Consider the following 22511-nt stretch of genomic DNA (forward strand, 5'->3'; position numbering starts at 1 on the left):
CTTGTTTACCCAGGTGCTCGTAGACACATGACTACAGCTGGTTTTCTCCATGTGCAGATAGATGAGGGTTTTTGTTTTTATTTAATGTGCATTGGTGTTTTGCCATGGGTGTCAGATCCCCTGAAACTGGAGTTACAGACAGTTGTGAGTTGCCATGTGTGTGCTGGGAATTGAACCTTGTTCCTCTGGAAGAGCAGTCAGTGCTCTCAGCCACTAAACCGTTTCTCCAGCCCAAAAGATGAGTTTTACACCATATTGTATAGCTTCTTCCCTTAGGTATCTCTAATGTCACTTAGAGTGACATTTCTTGAGCATTTCATTTATACAATTTTATCAACTATGGAGTGTAAAAATTGGAGCTATCACTTTGTGTAATGCATACTTAATCTTGTTTGGATCTGCCCTGGAATATGAGCTCCATGAGGGCAAGTTTTGTCTTACTCTTATTGAATAACTAGATAACTGGCGTTTTGTAGGTAATTGTTTCAGCAAACAATTCTAATCTTTGCCGTCTAGAACAGGGCTTATTTTCACCCCCAAATTAATTCTGGGTATATAGTTGTACAAATCAAACATCTTCATTTTAAATATTCTTGTAAGATGAGTCATATTGAAGTGTGAATGTTTATTTTGCATAAATCTTGGTTGGTGTTGCCATTATATCTCCAGTGTTGTATCAGAATTAAAACTTAATTTTTCAAAATTGTCAGCGATGAGGATAGTACCCATAAATAAAAAATAAAAATGGCATAAATATATTTAGAATCATTTCAGAACTTGGAAGTTTTACCCTAATCTTAAGCCAAATATAACAGGTTTTAAACAAATTAGTAAATGCAGTTAATAAAAAGTCAAACATTCCAACTCAATACTAAAATGAATTGATTTGATGTTTACACGCTGAGTGGTGGTAGAAAAATTTTGAGTTCCTATTTTCTATGATACTGTTTGAGATGGAGGTCGACTGCGTAACCTGGCCTGGAACTTTATATTGACTTAAGTTGGTCTATCAGACTTGCAATGCTTTTCTTGCCTCTGCTTCCTGAGTGCTGGGATTAGAGGCATGCAGATGTACTACTGTGCCAAACTAAAACTAGATTCTACAAGTGGAAACCCATAAAATGTATAATGCGAGCATCATTTGCTGGTTGTGGATTATTGCTATGTGCAGTTCATGTTCTAGAGAACTCATGTGAAGTATGAATTGAGTCAGCAGAGCACTGCCAGAAGTACCTTGATTTATTGCAGGCTTGATTCTGGATTGCTTATTTAGGTTGCTGCATTTTGTACATTTACTGTTGATCTTGTTTGTGGTCCCCATATTTGTTTACCATATGGGCTTGTGATTCATGTAAGAGTCTTAGTTCTAAAGTACTGTAGATGAAGTCACAGTAGACAACATTTTATTAGTATGAATGATTATAAACTGGACAATTGTGTAAAACATTTTTGGGAAGAACTTCAAAATGTCAGTCATCTCATTAGAGAAAAGTCAATTTGTGCACACTTGCTGAGCAACTGGGAGACTGAGGGGGCAGCATCACAAATTGGAAGCCAGTCTTGTTTACATAGCAAGACCCCATGGGTCAAAGGAAGCATTCTCAAGCCAGAATCAAATTGAAAATAAACTCAAAACAGGAAACCTATACAGAGGCTATTTGCATGAGCCCTTTCAAATACCAGGTAAGTGTATTAAATTTCATGGTCTTGACACCAAACTGGTATCATTCTTCTGTAACTCATTCTAGATATTAGTCCATTACCTTCAACTTTGTTGTTTTGCTCAAAACTGCAAAACAAAGTAAGAATTTGAAGTAAGGCTTAGGTGAAGATCTGTAGCCAAAATAAGTGGTCTTAGAAAACCCAGTATTTAAAATGGTCTGAAGTCAGTGGAACATCCAAAATAAAAGAGTACCTTGCAGGAATTTGAGGGCCAACAGTCTGAAAATAAGAGTAGCCTATGAGTAAGAAAAGTACAACTTTTCAAATATTAAAGCTGGAAAGATGGCTCAGCATTTAAGAGCACTTGCTCTTCTAGAGAATCCAACCGTTCCAGCAACCAACCACACCTGGGCAGTTCACAACCAGTGTTGAGGCTCTGACCCTTTCTTGTCTCAGGTATATGAACAGGTGTGGCATATACAACACACACCAATATGTTTAATTGCTCAAATGGGAAGAGGTTAAACTTTGTAAGTGAAATGTATGTGGGAGCTCCTAGAGGATTCACATTTAGAGCAGTTATACGGTACAAATGAAATACTAGGAATTAAAGTGGCTTCAAAAAATGTGAGAATAAGTTATCACAGGAGTGCAAACTTACACGCTGAAAATGAAAATTTTTCTGAGGTCTGGGAAGTCCAAGGGTGGAGACATTTGTGCATTAGGTTTATGCTGTTGAGGTCATATACTCAAAGCAATTTAGATTCAGTGCTCTTCCTTTCAAAGTCCTAGTTCTCTGTAGTATATTTTAAATTTTACATGAAGTTACAAAGAAAGGCAAAAGATTCCAACTTTGCACTTTCTAGACTTACTACAAGCTAAGAAAGCTACACTAACCTGTAGTCGGAGTTTCTCTCCAGCTCCCGCCAAGCCCCCGCATCCCACTTATAAACACACAGACACTTATATTATTTAAACTGTTTGGCCTAATGGCTCAGGCTTCTAGCTATCTAATACTTCTTAACTCATTTCTATAGATCTATACCTTGCCACATGGCTCGTGGCTTACCAGTATCTTACATGTTGGTACTCATGGTACAGAGCGATATCCACAGCACTTCCCTCCCCCCTTTTTTTAAAGGAAGGTTTTTAACTTTCACATAGTAAAATTACATGTAACAAAACAATTATCAAGCAAGAATTAGTTATAACACCTAGTCTATAATATCTATTTATATTTGGCAAAATTAAAATATCCTAGTTGTGAGTCTTGTCATAACTAAGGAAGTTATAACTATCTAGTCTTTAACTACATCAAAGACCTCAGAAGGCTATAATATTACCTGAGAAATGGGAGAAGGACGCAAGCAACTTTTAAGAGTCTAGTGAGAGTAGACAGAGACAGCTGGCAGCCTGGACAGTCACCTAATGTTCCTTTGTAAAGTTGGGGCATCTGTCTTCAGCCCACAGGCCTAGAGTCTCTCAGTCACTTTTCTGTGTCCTGTAGAATGTCTGGCGGTTTCCTCTGCAAAGCAGGAACCTAAAGGACCATTTTGTCAAGCAAAGTTCAATGGTCACCTTCCTATGGGTCCTGTATGTCCAGTCAATACATTTTTTTCAAGCAGTCCAGTTTCTTGTCCAAATGGCTATTTTTGTCAAGAAGATAAACTCTATACAGAGTGTCTTTGATGCCCATCCTCTTCTCTGAAGTAAATTGGTGCTGCCAGGAGCAGTCATGTCTCACTGTCCAGAAAGTCTAAATTTTTAAAACATTTTAAATGCCATATTTTGTAGGTCTTTGAAGTGTTTGAAGATTACCTCCCTAATTGAATTATATCTATGTATACCTAGATAACTGAACATGACTATAAGTTTGACTATCATAGAAGACTAATTATTGATTTGTATTTTTTAATTATCCATTACAATCTAAATGAGTTACATAAACATAATACCTCAAACAGTAGAAATATATATACAGTATAACAAAATTAAGTTTAAATTTGTATTAATGAACTAAAATCCATAGCAAAACATTTTAAACAAGTTGCTCTTTAAAAGTAGATTCAATAATCTACCCTTTCATCCTATCATATCTACATCACTAACCAAAATGGCATGATACTAGGAGGAGGATAGGTCCTTGAAATAGAAATGAACTGTGCATTTCTGATCAATTCAATTTCACATAGTAAAACCATTAAACTAGGAAAGTAGTCTCAGCTAAAGTGCTGAGATGGCCAGATAAATATTCTTGGACCCCTGCCTCACATAAAGTGTACTTTCAATAGATTGAAGTCCAAGCCAGGCAAGGTGATCCTAGTATTTAATAGGCACAAGCAGAAGGGTCATAACAAGTTGTTCAAGGCCAGCAGTTGTGACAAAGGATATTGGAATAGTAAATGTACAGAATGAAAAACACTTCCAAATTTCATGGGTCTAGAATCCAAAAACATGAAGAATTTGCTTTAAAAAAAAATCCCTTATTAAACAATGGTCAAAAAAAAATTTCTCCAAAGAAAATGTGCAAATGGCCAACAAGCACATGAAAAAAGGTTGAACAATATCAATAATATGGAAATAAAAATCACAATTAGGTGTTACTAATTTGTGGGGTTGAAGAGATTCCTCGGCAGTTAAGAGCCTTGGCTGCTCTTGTAGAGGAGTCAGGCTTAGAGTCCCTGTACCCACATGGCAACACACAAGGGCTCTAACTCCAGTCGCAAGGGATCTGATGCCCTCTAGACTAACCCTAACCCCGAGTGCTACACAGACATGACATTCAGACAAAATATCCATATTCTGTACTTTTAAAGTGGAGAGTGTTGCTGAAGATTTGGAGAAGCTAACTTTTGGGCTTTGCTGGTAGAAATTTAAGAGGTACAGCACCTATGTAAAGAGTTTGGTGATTCCTCAAAAGCTGACTGGCTCAGGATGCAACTTCAGTAGCACAGCACTTGGCTTATATACACCAGGTCCCAGGGGCAGTCTCCAGCCCCAAGTGACTCAGGAATCCATTCCTAAAGGTGTAAGAGTAATGAAAACTAGCATTTAAACAAATGGGAATAAATGCCCATATGTACATTTCTCATAACTACTGAAAGGTGGAAACGAATGGATAAATTTGGGTTTTATATTTTTGAATAATTTTATGTTCAGTCAATTCTATACATTAGAATGTGGCTGGATCTTAAAATCGTTGAGACAAAACCAAAGACACCATATTATATGATTGTTTATATGGACAACCAGAACAGTTAAATCTACAGAAACAAAGCATACTAATGTGTGTCCAGTACCAAGAAGTAAGAATGAGAAGTGATTGCCTACTGAGAATAGGGTCACCTTTGTGCATAATTAAAATGTACTGTTAGCTATGGAATATTTTAAATACACTAAAATATAATGACCCATATAATCTTAAATGCTTAATTTTATATCAATCTCCCTTTTAAAAATGTATCAGCACAGCTGGGTGGTGGCACATGCCAGAGGCAGAGGCAAGTAGATCTCTGTGTATTCAAGGCCAACCTGGTCTACAAAAGAGTTCCAGGACAGCCAAAGCTGTTAAACAGAGAAACCGTGTTTTTTTTTTTTTTTTTTTTTTGGGGGGGGGGAGTGTCAGCACAAAAGATAATAGATAACACCATAATATTTTAGTTTCCAGGTTCTATTATGAATTTTTTACATATGTCAACATTTTAAAAATATTTAGAGTTTATGTGTATGAGTGTTTGCATATATGTATATGCACCACACATGTGCTTGGTGGCCAGGTCAATAAAGGGCTTCAGATCCTCTGGAACTGAAATAGGATAGTTGTGAGCCCATCACATGGGTGCTTGGAACTGAAGCTAGGTCTTCTGAAAGAGCAACAAATGCTCTTAACCACTGAGCCATCTCTCCAGCCTTATAAATCAAGTTCTCGTAACTTGTCCACTTATTACTTATATGGCTATATCACTGTCCCTACACTTCAGATGTAAATCTTGAGGGAAAAGGTTATGCTCATCTAATGGCAGACATTCAGATTTAAATAGAGATATTCACCTAGAATCTTACCACCTAGCCATTTTGGTATATATGAGAGAAACTTGAACTATAACCAGAGGGCTTGCCATACATGAAAATCTGAGTTCAATTTCTAGCACACATGTAAAAAGCCTAATGTGGTACATGTTTGTAATCTCAGTGCTAGGGAATTGGAGACGGGTGGGTCCCTGGGGCTTGCTAACCATAAGTCAGCCAGTGCCAGGGGCCCTTTCTCAATAAAACTGGATGGCTCCTGAGAATGAGTGACACCTGAGAGAGGAAAATGAACACCTTGAGACATTGTGCTAGATAAGAAAGAAAAAATTTTAAAGCAAGTATACAAAAGCTAGTAAATTATCTACAAAAAAAAAAAAGGTGTGTGGGGGGGTTCACTTAAGAGCAAAACCAAAAGATTGTGGGGGTGGCTTAGCAGCATATAAAGGCACTGCAAGCCCCTAACTAAATCCTAAGTGAAGGAGAAATTTGTTTTTTTTTTTGATTACCAAAACCGAGGGCTGGAGAGACGGCTCAGCTGTTAAGAATACCGGCTGCTCTTCCAAAGATCCAGGTTTGATTTCTAGCACCCACATGGCAGCTAACAACCATCTGTAACTCCAATTTCAGGGGATTCTGGCTTCTGAACTCAGAGGGCAATACACACATGTGGCACACAGACATACACATGCAGGAAAAACACTCATACACGTGTGTGTGTGTGTGTGTGTGTGTGTGTGTGTGTGTGTGTGTGTGTGAACTTCTCAAGGGCTCTTCAAACAGCTGAGGGTGATATGGAGCTGTGCTTCTGCCTCTCAACAATGACAAAAGTAGAAACCTGAATAATTAAGTTATATAGAAATACAAAACTAACTGTATGAAACAAGTTGGGATTGAAAAAACCAAGTAGCTCGGTACTTGTCCAACTTTTTTTTTTTTAACATTAGAACTAAACAAAAAGGTATGAACTGAGGAGAGGCATAAGACAGCAATTGTTTTATTTAATTGTTTTAAGGCCATTTGGGAGGGGGTAAAGATGATAAATTTTAGAACCCAGTAAGGTAGGTAGGCATGTTCAAATGCATTGTGTGGAAACTAGGAGTGTAGTTTGGTGATAGACACTTAGTAGCCAGGCTGTGTTAGTTAGTGCTCTAGCCGTCAGAAGGAGACAATAGTTCAGGGACAGACTCCACATTCTTTGGGAATTCTAATGAGTAAGTATAGGAAGGATGAAGGACATGGCAGACTATCTCCAAAGCAACCATGACTGCAGGAAGGTCCACTGATAAAAGTTAAGTTCATGGGTGGATGTCTAACAGGACCAGCACGTTCACACGGGCTCCAACTCTCACCTCCTATCCAATGTTTGTTAATTACAAAAGAGGAAACCGCAGCTTCCTTCTGGAGAAACCTGGCAAATACTACCTCAAACACCTAAGCAAGGTTATCGTGACTGATATACTACATCTCCACAGTGTGCTGTATTGAGAAGGGCGTCTTGGCACTTGTGGTGTCCTTTCCATTCACACACATGCTCAATCTCATTATGTAAATCTTAGACAAGCCCAGCTTGGAAGGACATTCTGCAAAATAACTTGAAAATGTTGAGTTGTAAATGGAAATCTCACAGATCAGAGGAGACAGGAATATGATAACTAGATGGAATACAGAATTCTGGATTGAATGTCCCACCCCAAAAAATGCTGAGGGAAAATTAAAATCCAAGTGTAAATATTTGATATACTATATCAATATTAACTTTTTAAATTTAATTAGTATTCTGTGGCTGTAGAGTAGTGAAGTATTAAAGGAAACTGGCTAACAGACACAGAGGAAATCTTTGTACAAATTTTGTGATACTTCTATAAATTCAAGACATCTGAAAATAAAAGGCTTCTTTTACCAAAAAAAAAAAAAAAAAAAATTTAAGGCCGGGCAGTGGTGGCACACGCCTTTAATCCCAGCACTTGGGAGGCAGAGCCAGGCGGATCTCTGTGAGTTCGAGGCCAGCCTGTGAGCTCCAGGAAAGGCGCAAAGCTACGCAGAGAAACCCTGTCTCGAAAAAACCAAGAGAGGGAGAGTGAGGGAGAGTTTGTGTGTGAGTTCAGGCATACCTACATCTCCATGCATATGCAGAGGTCAGAGGACAACCTTCAGGAGTTGATTCTCCCCTTCTGCATTTATGTGGGTTTCTTTACCTACTGAGCCATCTCCAGGCCTCCAAAAAGCTTTTTTTTTTTTTTAACTAAAAAGGGGGGAAAATCAAGAGAATACCCACATAATTAGAAAAGAAAAACCAACAGAAGGAGCATAGAAAGTCTGGAAGAAATCAGGAAGTCTTTCTCTTTGAGTTTGGAGGGATATTTTTCAAGGCATAGAATTGTCTTGGTGTGTTTCCTGTTCAGCACTTGAGATATCTCACTCCACGCCCTTTTGCTTGCCTGACACCCCCAAGAAGTTGGGTATCAGCTGAACATGACTCTTCTGTAGTTCAAGATTTTTTCCTCCTCTTGCCCTATTGTAGTTTTCAGGACTTCCCTTTACCTTTGATGGTTTACAATTAGATTAAGAGAAGCCTAAATATTGATGCCTGGAGCAGGAGGGTGGGGACAGCCTCCAGCCATGTAGGGCTCAAAGGAAATCCATAGAGTCAGCTCATACTAAGACTTTTTTATCTGAGTGGGTAGGGGAAAAGACACTTAGACTCTCTTGGTGGTTCCTTTCTTTATTCTTCGTATTCTTTTGCGTTCTCTATTCTGTATTCTTATCTCTATCCAGAAATGTCCCTTTTGTCCCTCTTGATGTTTTCCTTCTCCTTTATCTTTATTCTTGATGTTCTCCTTCTAATTCCTTCTAACTCTCTCATTCTTGATCTTTTCCTTCTAACTCATTTTAACCCGATCATTATTCTTTTCCTTACAGCTTATATACTCCAGCAAAATCTTTCAGGCAATATAAAAAATTACAATGTGGTTACATTCCATTTTTCAAGTGAATGATTATAATGAATACAAGTAAAAAACAGCATGTTTTCCATACCCCTTGGATGATTAAACATTTTACATATTACAAGTGAAAAACAAGTTATCTCCCAAAACCATGTACATTCATACCCAAGCAACTTGTTATAAATTAACTAAATTAACAGTGTGTAAGCAAAGTAAGATAATTCAGGCTGCATGTTGTGGCTACAAAGAAAGGACCAATCACTTTATTACTGACCTTGAAAGCTAATCTTAGAAGGATTCTTAAAGGAATCACAAATCTAAACTTTTGTATGTGAAAAAGAACCAGTCAGCTCTACTTTAAATATTTAGGGTATATACACACTCATCAATAGTTTTTTTTATATCAAGAGATTGAGGGTAAACTTGGGAATATAAGGAATCAATCATCACCTTTGATCACCAACCAAAACTAACAAGAGATGTACATCAGTTAATAATTGTACTGCTTTCTATCTGTTACCTGACCTTAATGAGTTTCTCACTCAATTATATGCCTTTCTAAAACTTTAGATTGTCTTCTTGGATTTTTTCAAAGCTATTTGGCAAAAACATCTAGTCTAACTTTTTCTTTTCAAAGCTTTGTTTCAGCTATGATGCACTCCTAAACCTGTGAACACATCTCCCAATATTAAGGTTAAAAGAATTTAAGCTAGCTGGGCTACTGGAACTCAATTGTTTTTCTTAATCATTAACCTACCCCACAGTCTATATGGCTCCTCTATAGAAGCTTATGTTTTCTGACTTCGTGACACTTCCTTGTTTTATTTTTTATCATCAAAACTCTATTTAAACTAACATTATTATTATCAATTAGACAGCACAGCTTAAGAAGAAATCATTTTCATAGTAATCCACAGGTAAAAATGCCCAGCAGAATGGGATGTTTCCATAAGATAAGCACACTGCATTACAGGCCATAGGGATTTCCCCACACTCACTTACACCATGCCAGATAAAGAGAGAGAAAGATAACAGTGGTGAACATGTAAGCAAGGCACAGTAGAAGCAGAAGACATTCTGGAGTCTGTGGTCTCAGGGCCTTGTCTGTCCCATATTTACTCATCAGGGATTTCCCTCCTGGTGGGCTAACACCTGAACTCCAATTGCCACCTGCTGCTCCTCTGACAGGGCCACCAGCACCTAGATATATTTGTTTATTCATTATCATTTATTTCACTCAATGTTCTCTGAGCTTCCTGCATCTGTGGTGTGATGTGTGACCTTAATTTAGGTGAAGTTCTCAGTATTTCCTCACCATATCATGTGCTACTTTTTGTCTTTTTCCTATGGCATCACTAATTCACGCCTGTAGAGCTTTCAGGATCACTAATCCATGTCTTTTACAGCTTCCATAGCTGCCTCACCACTCTTGGATATTCTAATTCTTTTCAGCCTATTTATTTTGCTTTAATTTTTACTTTGGAAGGTTTCTGTTGACATTTTCAAGCTCAGAAATTTTTTTTCTCAGCCATATTATATATACTTGCTGATGAGTTGATTGTACTCAAAGACAGCTTCTAAAGTGGTGGCAGTCGTGTGTATGTGTATGTTTGTGTGTGTGTATGTGTGTGTGTGTGGGGGGGGTATGTTTATACACATACACACTGGCATGTGTGTACCACAATGCACATAAGAGGTCAGAGGACAGCGTTTGGGAATTGGTTCTCATCTTCCATCCTGTGGGTCAGGAAGCAAATTCAAGTTATTAGGCTTGGTGGCAAGTGTCTTTATCTATTGAGTCATCCCACTGGCCCTTGACTGGATTTAGAGTCACCTAGGAGACATGGCTCTGCACAGTCTATGAGGGTATTTCCCAAGAAGTTTGAGAAAAGGACCGTTCTGAATATGAATGCTACAGTCCCAAAGGGCTGAAGTCCTAAACTGAATAAAAATAAAACCAGAAGCCAGGGAGCAGCAGCTTTCCTTGCTCTCTGCTTTCTTGTTTTGTTTAATTTTCAGTGTATGGGTGTTTTGCTTGCAGGTCTGCCTGTCTGTGTACTGTGTGCATGCCTACTGCCTAAGGAGGCCAGAGGGGGCATTGGCTCCCCTGGAACAGGACATTCAGACAGGTCCAAGTCCCTCCCCCTGCATCAAGGCTGTGCAAGGTGTCCCACCACAGGCAATGAGCTCCAAAAAGCCAGCTCATGCACCAGGGATGGATCCCGATCCTACTGCCAGGGGCCCCTCCTCATTCTTGATGGGTTTGGGGATTTCTACAGTTGCAGCTTTTGACTGGGGAATGAGTTGCTAAACTCTTTTCTGTGTTGCTAATCCGTGTGAGAAGTTCTATTGGAGCGTTCCCCACCTAGACCTACAGACTTAATCTTCCTTTCTATAATTACTTTAAATTTCATTGTATTATTTCATGTGAATTTATGTCTTGCCTGTATGTATGTATGTGCAGTACATGTGTATCTGGTGCCCTTAGGGGTCTTAAGAGGATCTTGGATCTCCCGGGACTGGAGTTACAGGTGGTTGTGAGCACCCATGTGGGTGCTGGGAATTGAACCCAGGCCCTCTGCAAGAACAGGTACTCTTAACCACTGAGACAACTCTCCAGCCCAGCTATTATTAATTTTTGGAGATAGGTCTCATGTAGCTCAGGGTGGCCTCAAGATCCCTATGGAGACAAGGATGATCTTGAGCTTCTGATCCTCCTACCTCTGTCTCCCAAGTGCTGAGAGTACAGGTTACAGCCAGCCACAATTAACCTTCTGATTATTTAAGACTTCATGGCCTGGTGAGAGTTAAGTAGAAGCACCAGTATGGCCACTCCCTGATAAATAAAACCCGTGAGTGAGGACCAGCAGTGTAGCTTCATACTAAAGTACCTATGTAGCAGGTCGAAGACCCTAGGTTCAATCCCCAGTACAGAAAACTAGAAACAATATTTGAGAGAAACATCTGTGGCCTACTGGAGAGAAAGCAGACACTGGATCTAAAGGAGAATATCCACCCAATATATCATTATATTTTTACTTTCTTATTTTTCATATAACTTTAAATATGTTTACTCTCTCTCTCTCTCTCTCTCTCTCTCTCTCTCTCTCTCTCTCTCTCTCTCTCTCTCTCTGTGTGTGTGTGTGTGTGTGTAGGGGGTAATGTCACAGTGCACAGGTGGAGATCAGGGGACAAGCTGTGGGTGTTGGTTCTTTCCTTCCAATAAGTGGGTCCCAAGAATTGAACTCAGGTCATCAGGTTTGGCAGTAAGCACCTTTACCTGCTGAACCATCTCACCGGTCACCCTTTTCTTGTTACTTTTATAATTATCACATGGAATTAGAATATCCTTGTCCTTGTTATACCACAAAGTTCTGTATTTAGTAATTTAATGTATTTAGACACGAAGGATATGATTTTACACAACAAAGGGCCAAAGAGCCTTATTACATGGTCCTTCAGGATGTTGACCCTATGAACTTCACCTCTGGTAAACTTATTGATCTCTTTAAATAAGGGACTATCATTTGTCTTACATAACTGAAATTTTGGAAGGCATCAGACCAGATGGTGAAAATGAAATCTGTTCATGCCATGTACATTTACAAACACTCATGACTATTAAAGTTAAAACAGCATTTGGTATCCCAATTTTAAATTGCATTGTCAAGAAGCTTTATGATCAAATAAGGTTTATTTCTTGAAATAATTATGAAAAAAGAAATGAGTCTATAAGAAACTAAAGCCCAGCATGTCCCGTGTGCCAATTCCAGTTTTAGAAAGGACATTTTTGATGGTGTTGGTTCTTCATGGATACATGTGATCCAAGTGCCATGACCTAAGTGTGCCATATGGGAAGGCTGGGATGGGAGGAAGAAGGATGTCTCTCTTTTCATTTTCCAAGAAAAAGATTCCTCTTAAATATGTAATAGAAAGGAGACTCTACCCACAGGTTGGCTCCGGTGAATTTCTCTTTAATTTGGATTCCTGGTACGTCCAGGGTTTATGCAAAAATTTCTTTGCCAATCTGGTTGCCAAAAACTCTGTTATTAAGTGTTATACAGAGCACAGCTGGCCATTTAATGCCACAAAAAATGGCATCTCATTTGAATGGGGAGTTCTAGTCATGTCAAAGGGAAGTTTGTCCTGGAGATTTAGGAAGGTTTGAAGCAGCTAGAGCCTTTACCATGAATAAGAGCGGATCTACTTAAAGGCAAGTAGCAGCCAGGAGAGCAGAGAGGGCTTTGGTCTTGCCTGCTATGGCGTGACAGGTAAGCCAGCTGACCTCTTTGGATTCAAATCTCTCAGCTGAGATCCATGGGGTGGGGCTGGAAAACTTGAGGCCCCTAAGTCAAAACACCAAGGTTTTAAAAATGCCAATTCTGTGCTAGCAGATTCAGATGATACCAGAGTGGTGAGGCGGGGGAATGAAGACTTATTTTTTTGAGAGGAGAGCTCGCAATAACACAAACAATGTAAAAATAGTTTGCACAGTATGGGATTCCCTCGGAACTCTGAGAGTTCAGTGTAATAACAAATCTGCTGGAAAAGGGGGCAGGCAGAGAAGGGAGGTCAGGTAGCATATGCGACTATCAAACCCAAGAGTAAGGCAGGACACCATGGGCAGGGGAAGCTAAGGGGGCATGGAAGGAAGAGGAGCCCTTTAACCGGGAGTGTAGTTTAAGTTACCTTGTGGTCCCAGGGACTGAATGGAGGTCTTCAGGCTTAGTGGCAAGCTCCATAACCCACTGAGCCATCTCCTGGGCCCTATTTCATAAGCCTGTAACCCTGAACACAACATTGCAACAACCTTATAACCTCATTTATTGAAGAAAAATTCTTTAGATTAACAATAAGCATACCAATGTATCTTAATTTCCTTTCCTTTTTCAGTTTTTTGAGGCAACGTTTGGCTCAAGCCCAGGGTGACCTGGAACTTCCTCTGTATCCCAGGCTAGCCTCAAACTAAAGGCTATCCTTCTACCTCAGTTCATCATTGTTGGAGTTACAGGTGTAAGCCACTACCCACACCTGCACCTCCCTTAATCTTTCTTTTAGACACTGTAACGTCAAAACCCAGGCTTGCTTTCTGTCTTGAGAAGTCTAAACCTCCTCAACTGGACTTTGTCATGCTTTCTTAGGCTTCTCTGAACGCCCTTGCTTAAGCTAGAGAATATATTTTCTTGATAACCAAGTTTTGCTTCACATGGACTTTCTGAAATTCTTTTCTGTGGCCTAAGATCCTGGCTTCACCTGAGTGGAGATCTCTGAGAAGAACTCAGGGGTTGATGAGATGGCTCCGCAGTTAAAGGAGAATGCCTCCAAGCTTGACACCGAGTTCCGTCCCTGGGATTCACGTGGTGGAAGATGAGCACTCCAGTAAGTTCCTCTGACAGTCTGTCTTCTGACTTCCACAACCATGACATTAATAAAACAAATATGGGATGTTTTGTTTGTTTAAAAGAAGAAGAACCCGGGCTGTGCCTCCGAAACAATTGTCTGCATTTTTTAAATTCAAGAAGCGGGAATTCTGTTGCTTGCCCAATACACCGCAGCGAGGGAGGGGATTTCAGACTCGTCTGTGGCACTAATGCAAATTCCTGGGAACTCCAAAAGCAACTCCACAGGGTTTAGGACATGACGAGCCCAGGCTAACAGGGAGTACATGGAGCCTTTTAGTTAACCGTTGAAGCAACCCCACGAGTTTATAGGTAGCACTGTTTAGTCCCAGCAGGTTCATCGAGGGGGCGTTCAGCCTGGCCGACCCTGTGGCCTGGGACCATCTTCCGGGCAGGCGTGGCGGGAGGGCTCCCCGTGCTGGGCGTGCGCACGATTGAGGACGCGCACCTGTGGTCTCCCAAATGGTCAGGCTGGGCTTCCCAGGCTTTTCTGTCGCTTTGCTGTCCCATTTACAGCGTCGACCTGAAACGGGGAGCTGGAGCTGCAGAAGCGCGCAGGCCGCAGCAACGCTAGCCCTGAGCTCTGCCTCCACCCGGGTGGCGGGTCCTCGCCGCAGCCCCTCCCTGCAAGGGTGCAGGAGGTGCTCAGCTGACCTGGGGGCGGGCCCGGGCTCTGGGCGGGGACAGAGCGGCCAAGCCTTGGCGAGGGCTGGGGCGACACTGCCGGGGCCCTGCTGTTAGCCATCAGCATGCACCTCCACCTGCTCACGCTGGTTGCGCTGTGCGGGGCGTGCTGCGTGGCGGCGGGTCCTAGCTACAGCCTGCGGGGCAGCTGGCGGGTGAGCAACAGGAACGGCTCCCTGAAGCTACCGGGGACCGTCCCGGGCTGCGTGCACAGCGCCCTGTACCAGCGCGGGCTGATCCAGGTAGGACTCGCGGCCACCCCTCCATGCGGTCCAGGTCGGTCTGTGCTGCTGTGGGCAGATGGGGAAAACGGCCTGGCAGTGGGGGTTCAGGCCAGTTGTGGACACTTAGCCACCCTCACTGGGCCCTCGGTGACCCTGAGAGGCGGAAGTTGCCTATAGAAAACAGTATGTCTGCTGTCTACTTGCTGAGGTGATTCTCGACTCAAGTATTCGATAAGAGGACTTACCTCTCTCTAAGGACAGGGTTCCTGTTTCAATCATCTGGACGCTTGTAGGAGTCCTCAGTCAGTCATAGTTCATTGACTATAGCGTCTCGGGTTTTCGTGTTCGCTTTGAAGCCTCGGGGAGTGTGGTTTGAAATAAACTCAAGGGATTGGGAAATCACGAATAAAGTTCGGTTAATTGGGTTTGTGTGTGAGTGGTTTGGGAATGAAACCCAGAGCCATGCTAAGCATGCACTGTACCTGTATCGAACTACACCCCAGTCCTAAAACCTAAAACCTAAATAACGTTTTGATTTTTTTTTAAATGGGGTATATTCATCCAACAGTGTAATAGTCAGTGTCATGGTGACATTTTCATGCGAGCGCACCATGTATTCTGCTAATACTCACTTTTTCTTTGTCTTTCCTCAGTTGATTCCTCCCTCTTTCCAAGTAGTTTCGTTCCATTATTGTGTCCTATACACATATGCATCCATAGATTTACAGCTGGACTCAACATAAGCGAAAACATGCCATTTTGTATTTATTTTTCTGAATCTGGTTTATTTTACCTATGTGATTTTTTTCTATTTTCATTCTTTTTTGACCAAATTTCCTTGGTTTTGTTATTCTCAACTGCCCACCTTTTTTTTTTTTTTTTTTTTTTTTTTTTTTTTTGCTTTTTGAGACAGTAGTTCATGTAGTTCAGGCTGGCCTTGGACTCCTAATGAAACTGAGGGTAACCTTGAACACCTGATCGTCTTGCCCCTGCCTCTCATGTGCTGGAGATACAAGTGTGCATCACCATGTACAGTCGAATTACATTTTTCTTTATGGATAAGTGTGTGTGTGTGTGGGGGGTGTTTGAGACATTTTCTTTATCCATTTGTCTATTAATGGTACCTGGGCTAGTTCTGTCACTTGGCTATCATGCTGCAATAAAATGGATATGCAGGTATTTCTGCAGTATTTTGCCCTAGGATCCTTCAGGTACATACTGAGGAGTGGTGCAGCTGGAGTGTAGCGTAGGTCTAGTCTTAGTTTTTAATTTTTAATTTTTATTGTTTTTGAGACAGAGTATCACTATTTTTAATGGTTTGAAGAACCTCCATACTGATTTGCATACTAAACTTGCATAATTGTGTGTGTGGTATATGTGGACACATTTGTCTGTACACACACAGGTGTGTGTGTATTATGTATGTGTACATGGAAGCCAGAGATTGAGGCTGAATGTCTTCATCAGTCGTATTTACCTTATTTTTTGAGATAGGGTCTCTCACTGACTCCAGAGCTCAACAATTGGCTAGATTAGTTGGGCACAGTATCCACTCTCCCATTGCCAGGCTTACAGATGTGACCTGAACTCTGGTCTTCCTTGTGAGATACTTTCTTTGCCAGCTGAACTATGTCCCCAGCACCTGGCCTACATAGCTTTTAAGGCTTCCTAGGGTGTGAGTAAATGTGACATTCCTTTCTCAGAGCACTAGAGAAGATGCCCAGTATCACACAGCAGCCAGCTGACAGAGATGGAGTCCTAACCCAGGCTGGCCTTGACTCCATAATGCCTAGAGTCGGCACTATGAGCTAAAATTAGGGCATTTTGATAATCATACCTTTTCTTATTTATTTATTTATTTATTTATTTATTTATTTATTTATTTATTATTTATTTATTAGCTTGAGCAGTGTCTCATGAAGTTGCCAGGCTGGTCCTGAATTCATGGTAGACAGGGTGACTTGTAACTTGTTATCCTACACACACACACACACACACACACACACACACACACATACACTGTCTTTGACTGTTGTGATGACATTTATAGTTGCATTGTAAGTGTCAACTAGTTATGTAAATTTCTGATTGGTGCATTTATCTGTTGTCTTTGTTTTTTCATCCATATATCAAAGAAATGATGTTTAATTCAGTGTACTTTTTAGGTAAATTTTTCTGAAACTTAAGTAGTTATTCTTGGTTAACAGATTATCAGGGGAAGGTAAAAAGTGACATGTAATGTGAAAGTGGAAAGGAGTGACTGGAAGGGAGAGCACACAAGGGAGGAGGGGGAGGGGGAGAGAGGAGAGGAGGAGGGAATGGTGAGGAGGGGAGGAGGGAAGAGAAGCAACTAAAACAAAATGTTTGAAAGAAATGCCAGAATGAAACCGAATTCTTTGTATGCAAATAAGAAAAACTGTGAAACCCAAGTGCATGTGGCAGGCTGCAGCTTACCTTGGTTCCCATCTGCAGACTTTCAATTTGCCTCCTTTGACTAATTGAATTAAGCCACCAGGAAATCATAACTTTAGCAAATCAGATGATTGTCCAATAGGGCTACCTACCAAGAAAAAACTCCATTACTTCTGACTGAAGACATTTGCTTGGGTTGTGAAATAACACTTCTTCATGGGGGTAACTGACCAGGCCTTGCAACCTCTTCACAGGTTCTTAGAAAAGTTAAGTTCAGATAAAGCGGAGTGGAGTCCTTAGTGGCAGGGAGAAAGGAGAAGGGCCGTTGGTGAATTGCGGAAGAAGACTTTATCCAAACTGAGTGAGGTGACATTACTACCCTGGGTTATTATAACATCCCTGTTTGGTCTTGACCTTGAGAAATAATCTATGGTTTGGCACAGACACTGGACCAGATATGAACTTGAAACTTATCTTGGGAAAGCCATTTATTTCTTTATCCATTTGTCTAATTAATTACCCTGTATTCATTTAGTGCCTCAGGTTGTAGCAGACACTGTTTTAAGTGCTTGAAATACAACAGTAAAGAAAAAGTTTTACTCTAGCGAACATTCTAAAGAGATAGTTACCAGGTTAATAAATTACAATACAGGGGTACACTGAAGAAAAAAAATTAGCAGGTAAAAGGCAGAGAAGGCTGGAAAGTTGCTAGTTTTTTAAAGATTATTTATTTGTTATTTATTATGTACACACTGTTCCACCTGCATGTATGTCTGCAGGCCAGAAGAGGGCACCAGATCTCCTTATAGACGGTTGTAAGCCACCATGTGGTTGCTGGGAATTGAACTCAGGCTCAGGACCTCTGGAAGAGCAGTCAGTGCTCTTAACCTCTGAGTCATCTCCCCAACCCTTTTTTTTTTGTGTGTGTGTGCCTGGAGATAACCATTTTTGTATGGATTTTTCTCAGCAGATAACTTTTTTTTTTTAAGCCTGGGAGAGAAAAGGGTGGGAGTAGGCCAGAAGGAACTGACATGCCTCACAGGCTCCATCCGTAGTAAGCAGAGAGAGCAGGAAACTCAGAGCCCTGGAGAGAAGATGAGTTCCAAGATCACCGAGGTGTGACCACAAATGGAACACTTTGGATTTTATTCTACAGATGGGAAACTGTTGAGGGCATTGGCTTGGAGAAGCATAGTTGGTTTTACCTTGGAAATGGCCACTGTCCTGGCTCCTGTGCTCACAGATGGAGGGAGGCCTGGGGTCAGCTATGGGACGGACACTCGCCGTCTTGAGGCCTGGGGACTTCCGTCTCGGAGCAGGGAAATGAAGAGAATAGTTCTGTTGTTGTTATTCTTGTCTCATTTTACTGTGTGTGTGTGTGTGTGTGTACACAACTTGCAGAAGTGGGTTATCTCCTTCCCACATGGATTCCAGGGATCAAACTCAGGTAGTCAGGCTTGCAGCCAGTGCCTTTATTTACTGAGTTATCTTGCTGGCCCTCCCTGTTTTGTTTTTCAAAGTAGGGTTTCACTCTGTAGCCCAGGATGGCCTTGAATTTGTAGGTGAGCTTCTTCCTTAGTCTCCCAAGTGCCAGGATTCCGTGCCAGCACATTGGCTTGAGTAGTTTGTGGGTGCACCTGTTAAATTGAGAACCAAGAGCTGAATTTGTTCACAAACTAGGTGTGAGCAGTAGCACTGAGAGGAGCCTAAAAGAGCATCAGTGATTTGTACCTGAGCTGGTGGCTTGTATTTACAGAGCGGCTCTGTGACCGACCTTGGCTGTCTCAAAGCTGACTGTCCAAGAGTTTCCTCTACAGAATCTCCAACCCCTAGGTGTATAGGCATAAGGGAACTTAGTAATTTTTATCTAAATAAAGACTGATGGAGCTGGCGAGTTGGCTCCGTGGAGTCAGTTCTCCCGTCTCCCGTGGGTTCTAGGAGGAAACCCTGGCTGTCAGGCTAGCACAGCCACACCTTTGCCCCCTGAGCCATCGCCCAGCCCAGTGCAGTTCCTCTTTGCCTGCCTTCTGGATCACCAGTTTCTTTCTCAACAACAACCGCAATTAACAATGTCTCCTGAACTCTGCTTTAGAGACATATGTAGGTATGCATCTTATCTAGATGTGTCTTTCTCCTCCTCCCACAGATGACATTCTATGACCATTATTTTATACTAACATGTCACTCAATAAGTCTTAGAAAGCTTTCTAGATCATTATGCAAATAGAAATGCTAGCTCTCACAACTGGATGCTCACTTTGTGCCAAGAACAGCTCCAAGCATTTTTACCTCCCCAGTCTTTGTGATCCTTGAGAAATAATTCCTTTCTCCATCTTAGAGGAGGGGAAGGGGGCATAGGTGTGAGGTGCATGGATGTGGGGCTAGAAGTGGGGTATAGTCAGGCTTTCAAAGCTCCTTCCTTCCTTCCTTCCTTCCTTCCTTCCTTCCTTCCTTCCTTCCTTCCTTCCTTCCTTCCTTCCTTCATTTGTTTTTTGAGACAAGGTTTATTTGTGTAGCCTTGGCTGTCCTAGAACTAGCTCTATAGACCAGACTGGTCTCAAACTCACAGAGATCCGCCTGCCTCTGCCTCCCAAGTGCTGGGATTAAAGGCATGTGCCACCACTGTCCCATACTTTCTTTCAAGAAAATCTTATTACATTTTTATTTATTGCAGGGGTGTGAGTGATGAGCCATGGGGTACGTATAGAGGTCTGTAACAGGAGGCTTTTCTCCATCCCACCCCATCTCACAGCCACTTTTAAATAATCACTCAGAGGCTTATATTAATTATAAATGCTTGGCTGATGGCTCAGGCTTATTACTAGCTAGCTCTTACATTTAAATTAGCCCATTTCTGTTAGTCCACGCATCTCCACATGGCCCGTGGTTTGCCACTTTCACATCTTGCTTCTTGGGGGCGTGCAGCATCTGCCCCCAACTCTGCTCTTCTTCTCCCTGTATCTCTGCTTGGATTTCCCGCCTGGCTCTATCCTGCCTTGCTATAGGCCAGAGCAGCTTCTTTATTAACCAATGGCAATAAAACATATTCACAGCATACAGAGGGGTTATCCCACAGCAGAGGTCAGATGAGGAGTTGAAGGAGTCAGTTCTCTCCTACTGTGTGGGTTCTGAGGATTGAACTCAGGGCCTCAGGGTTGATAAGAAGTGCCTTTATCCACGGAGCCATCTTGCTGGCTCTGAATGTATGTTTTCTGCCCTTCACATGTATCCCACAGGCAGTCTGGCTAATTGAGATGTTCAAAACTGACTAGCCTGCTGTCTCTTCCACCTCGGCTTCATGCACCTCCAGGCTTCATCTCAGAAGCAGCAGCTCCTCTATGGAGGAGGCCCAGCACAGTCCAGCCCTGACCCTTCTGCTGGTTAACAATTGCTGGGGCATCTGTCCTAACCCTCATGAGCTCCAGCACCAGAACTCACTGCTGCACTACAGTCAGAGGTCTGAGCCCTTATATCTGTGACTCCTGTCGACCCTTGCAGAACCCTTGGCATATAGTAGTAAACTAAGAAAACGATTTGTGTTGTTTTCCCTGTTAAATTGAACTCACTTTGGTAGAAAAATAAGAGGTCTCTTTGAGTTTTAGTTGCTTTTCATCTAGAGGTCTAGTCAGGGGAAGCAGTATTTACAAATAGAAGGACTTTAGAAAAACTGTTTTCAGATTCACCCATGCGCTTTGGGTAAAGGTAAGTAAGTAAATGTCCTTGAAATAAGGACTATAGGTGAAGATGAAAGTTGACAATGGAGCACCTGAAGTTTGGAGAACACACCATTTTCTGAATGGACCTCATCGATGCCTTCATGCGGTTTGCATTAGCTTAGCATCCCATTGATATCAGCATAAGTACTTAGCACATGAAAGGTTATATGCACATACATATTTGTGATTTCTAAGTATCTTTTTAAATGTCTGTGTGTATACTGCCTCTGTGTGTGGTACCCATGGAAGCCAGAAGAGGGCATTGGATCATCTGGAGCTGGACTTACATGTAGTTGTGAGCTGCCAGATGTGGGTGCTGGGAACCAAACTTAGGTCCTCTGGATGAGCAGCAAGTGTTCTTAACCACTGAGCCACCTCACCAGCCCCCTGCATCTCTGTTTTTTAAACCCTAATAATTGAACACCGTGTACCCACTCTCCAGCTTCTGCGCCTACACATCTCTGTACAGTCACCTGCCCACTCCCCAGTCCCATCGCCTGCCTCTCCTGCCATGCCCGCTGGCTTTGTGGCATCTTGGAAACACAGAAGGCTCATTTTGGCGCCTGGTCTTACAGGCCTCAATTCAGATCACTCAGCTTTGCTGTTTTAGGCCTGGGGAGCGGGGGCATGTCATGTCACGTGTCAGTGTGGGACAGAGCTAATGTTCATGCAGGTGGAGAGGCTAAGGAGGAAAGGGGGAAGCCGAGGTTCCTCTCTGTCCCTCTGACAGTGTTCTGCTGTGTAGTCTAAGCTGATCTTGAACCTATTATGTAGCCCCGCCTCGTCTTTTACTCACAGCAATCCTCCTGCTTTAGCTTCTCTAGTGCCCGCATTATAGGCACGTATGTACCACCATACCCAGCTTTGTTTTTGTCTCAATTTTTTTTTTTTTTCTTGAAACAGAATATCATTCTGCAGTTCAGGCTGGCCTGGATCTCACTAGGTAGCCTTGAACTTGCTGTGACTTTCCTGCCTCAGTTTCCTAAGTGATGAGATTACAGACATGCAACACCACATGCTACTTCACATGGCTAGATGATGTAAGTATGATAAATATCAACTGCAAATAGCTTACTCAGGGGCTCACATATGACATGGTTGTCTCATGGCTCTTAATTTGCACCGACACTGTAGTTATCAATAGTGTCCGTGACACTAGCCTGAGTGCTGGGTCATGGTTAAGCATGTCAAGCCAGGTATTTCTGGGGTGAGTCACTGTTCCACTGTTTCACAGCTGTTTCACTTTGAGCCTCGAATTCTGCGGTAGCAAATGGGACTGTTAACAGTGCCTGCCTCGCAGGGCCACGGGCAGCCTCTTCTAGCTTCTGCTGCTGTTGCTGCAGATTCCACTGGGCAGACAAGTGGAGGACCTGAGAAAGCCACTTCACCTCCTGGAGCTCTAGGTTTCTTCCTCTACAACTTGGTACTCAGCAATGCATG

The 22511-nt window shown here is 41.9% G+C and overlaps 1 protein-coding gene across 3 annotated transcripts in view; it reads left to right on the forward strand.

Annotated features, from left to right (window-relative positions):
* The first annotated feature begins 14704 nt into the window (after nt 1-14704).
* Manba (mannosidase beta) overlaps nt 14705-22511 on the forward strand; it is a 96834-nt gene continuing 89027 nt past the window's right edge. Inside the window, exon 1 of one of the 3 annotated variants that reach the window (XR_005091855.1) lies at nt 14705-14961. Coding sequence is in view for 2 of the 3 variants with exons in the window: in XM_028857392.2 (XP_028713225.1) it covers nt 14785-14961 (177 nt within the window). In the remaining variant the exon portion in view is untranslated. Of the gene's footprint in view, nt 14962-22040; nt 22112-22511 lie in introns of those variants that run through there. The other 2 variants (XM_028857392.2, XM_037207131.1) reach the window with 2 other exon arrangements.

Source organism: Peromyscus leucopus, chromosome 6 (assembly GCF_004664715.2).
Source record: "Peromyscus leucopus breed LL Stock chromosome 6, UCI_PerLeu_2.1, whole genome shotgun sequence".
NCBI lineage: Eukaryota > Metazoa > Chordata > Mammalia > Rodentia > Cricetidae > Peromyscus > Peromyscus leucopus.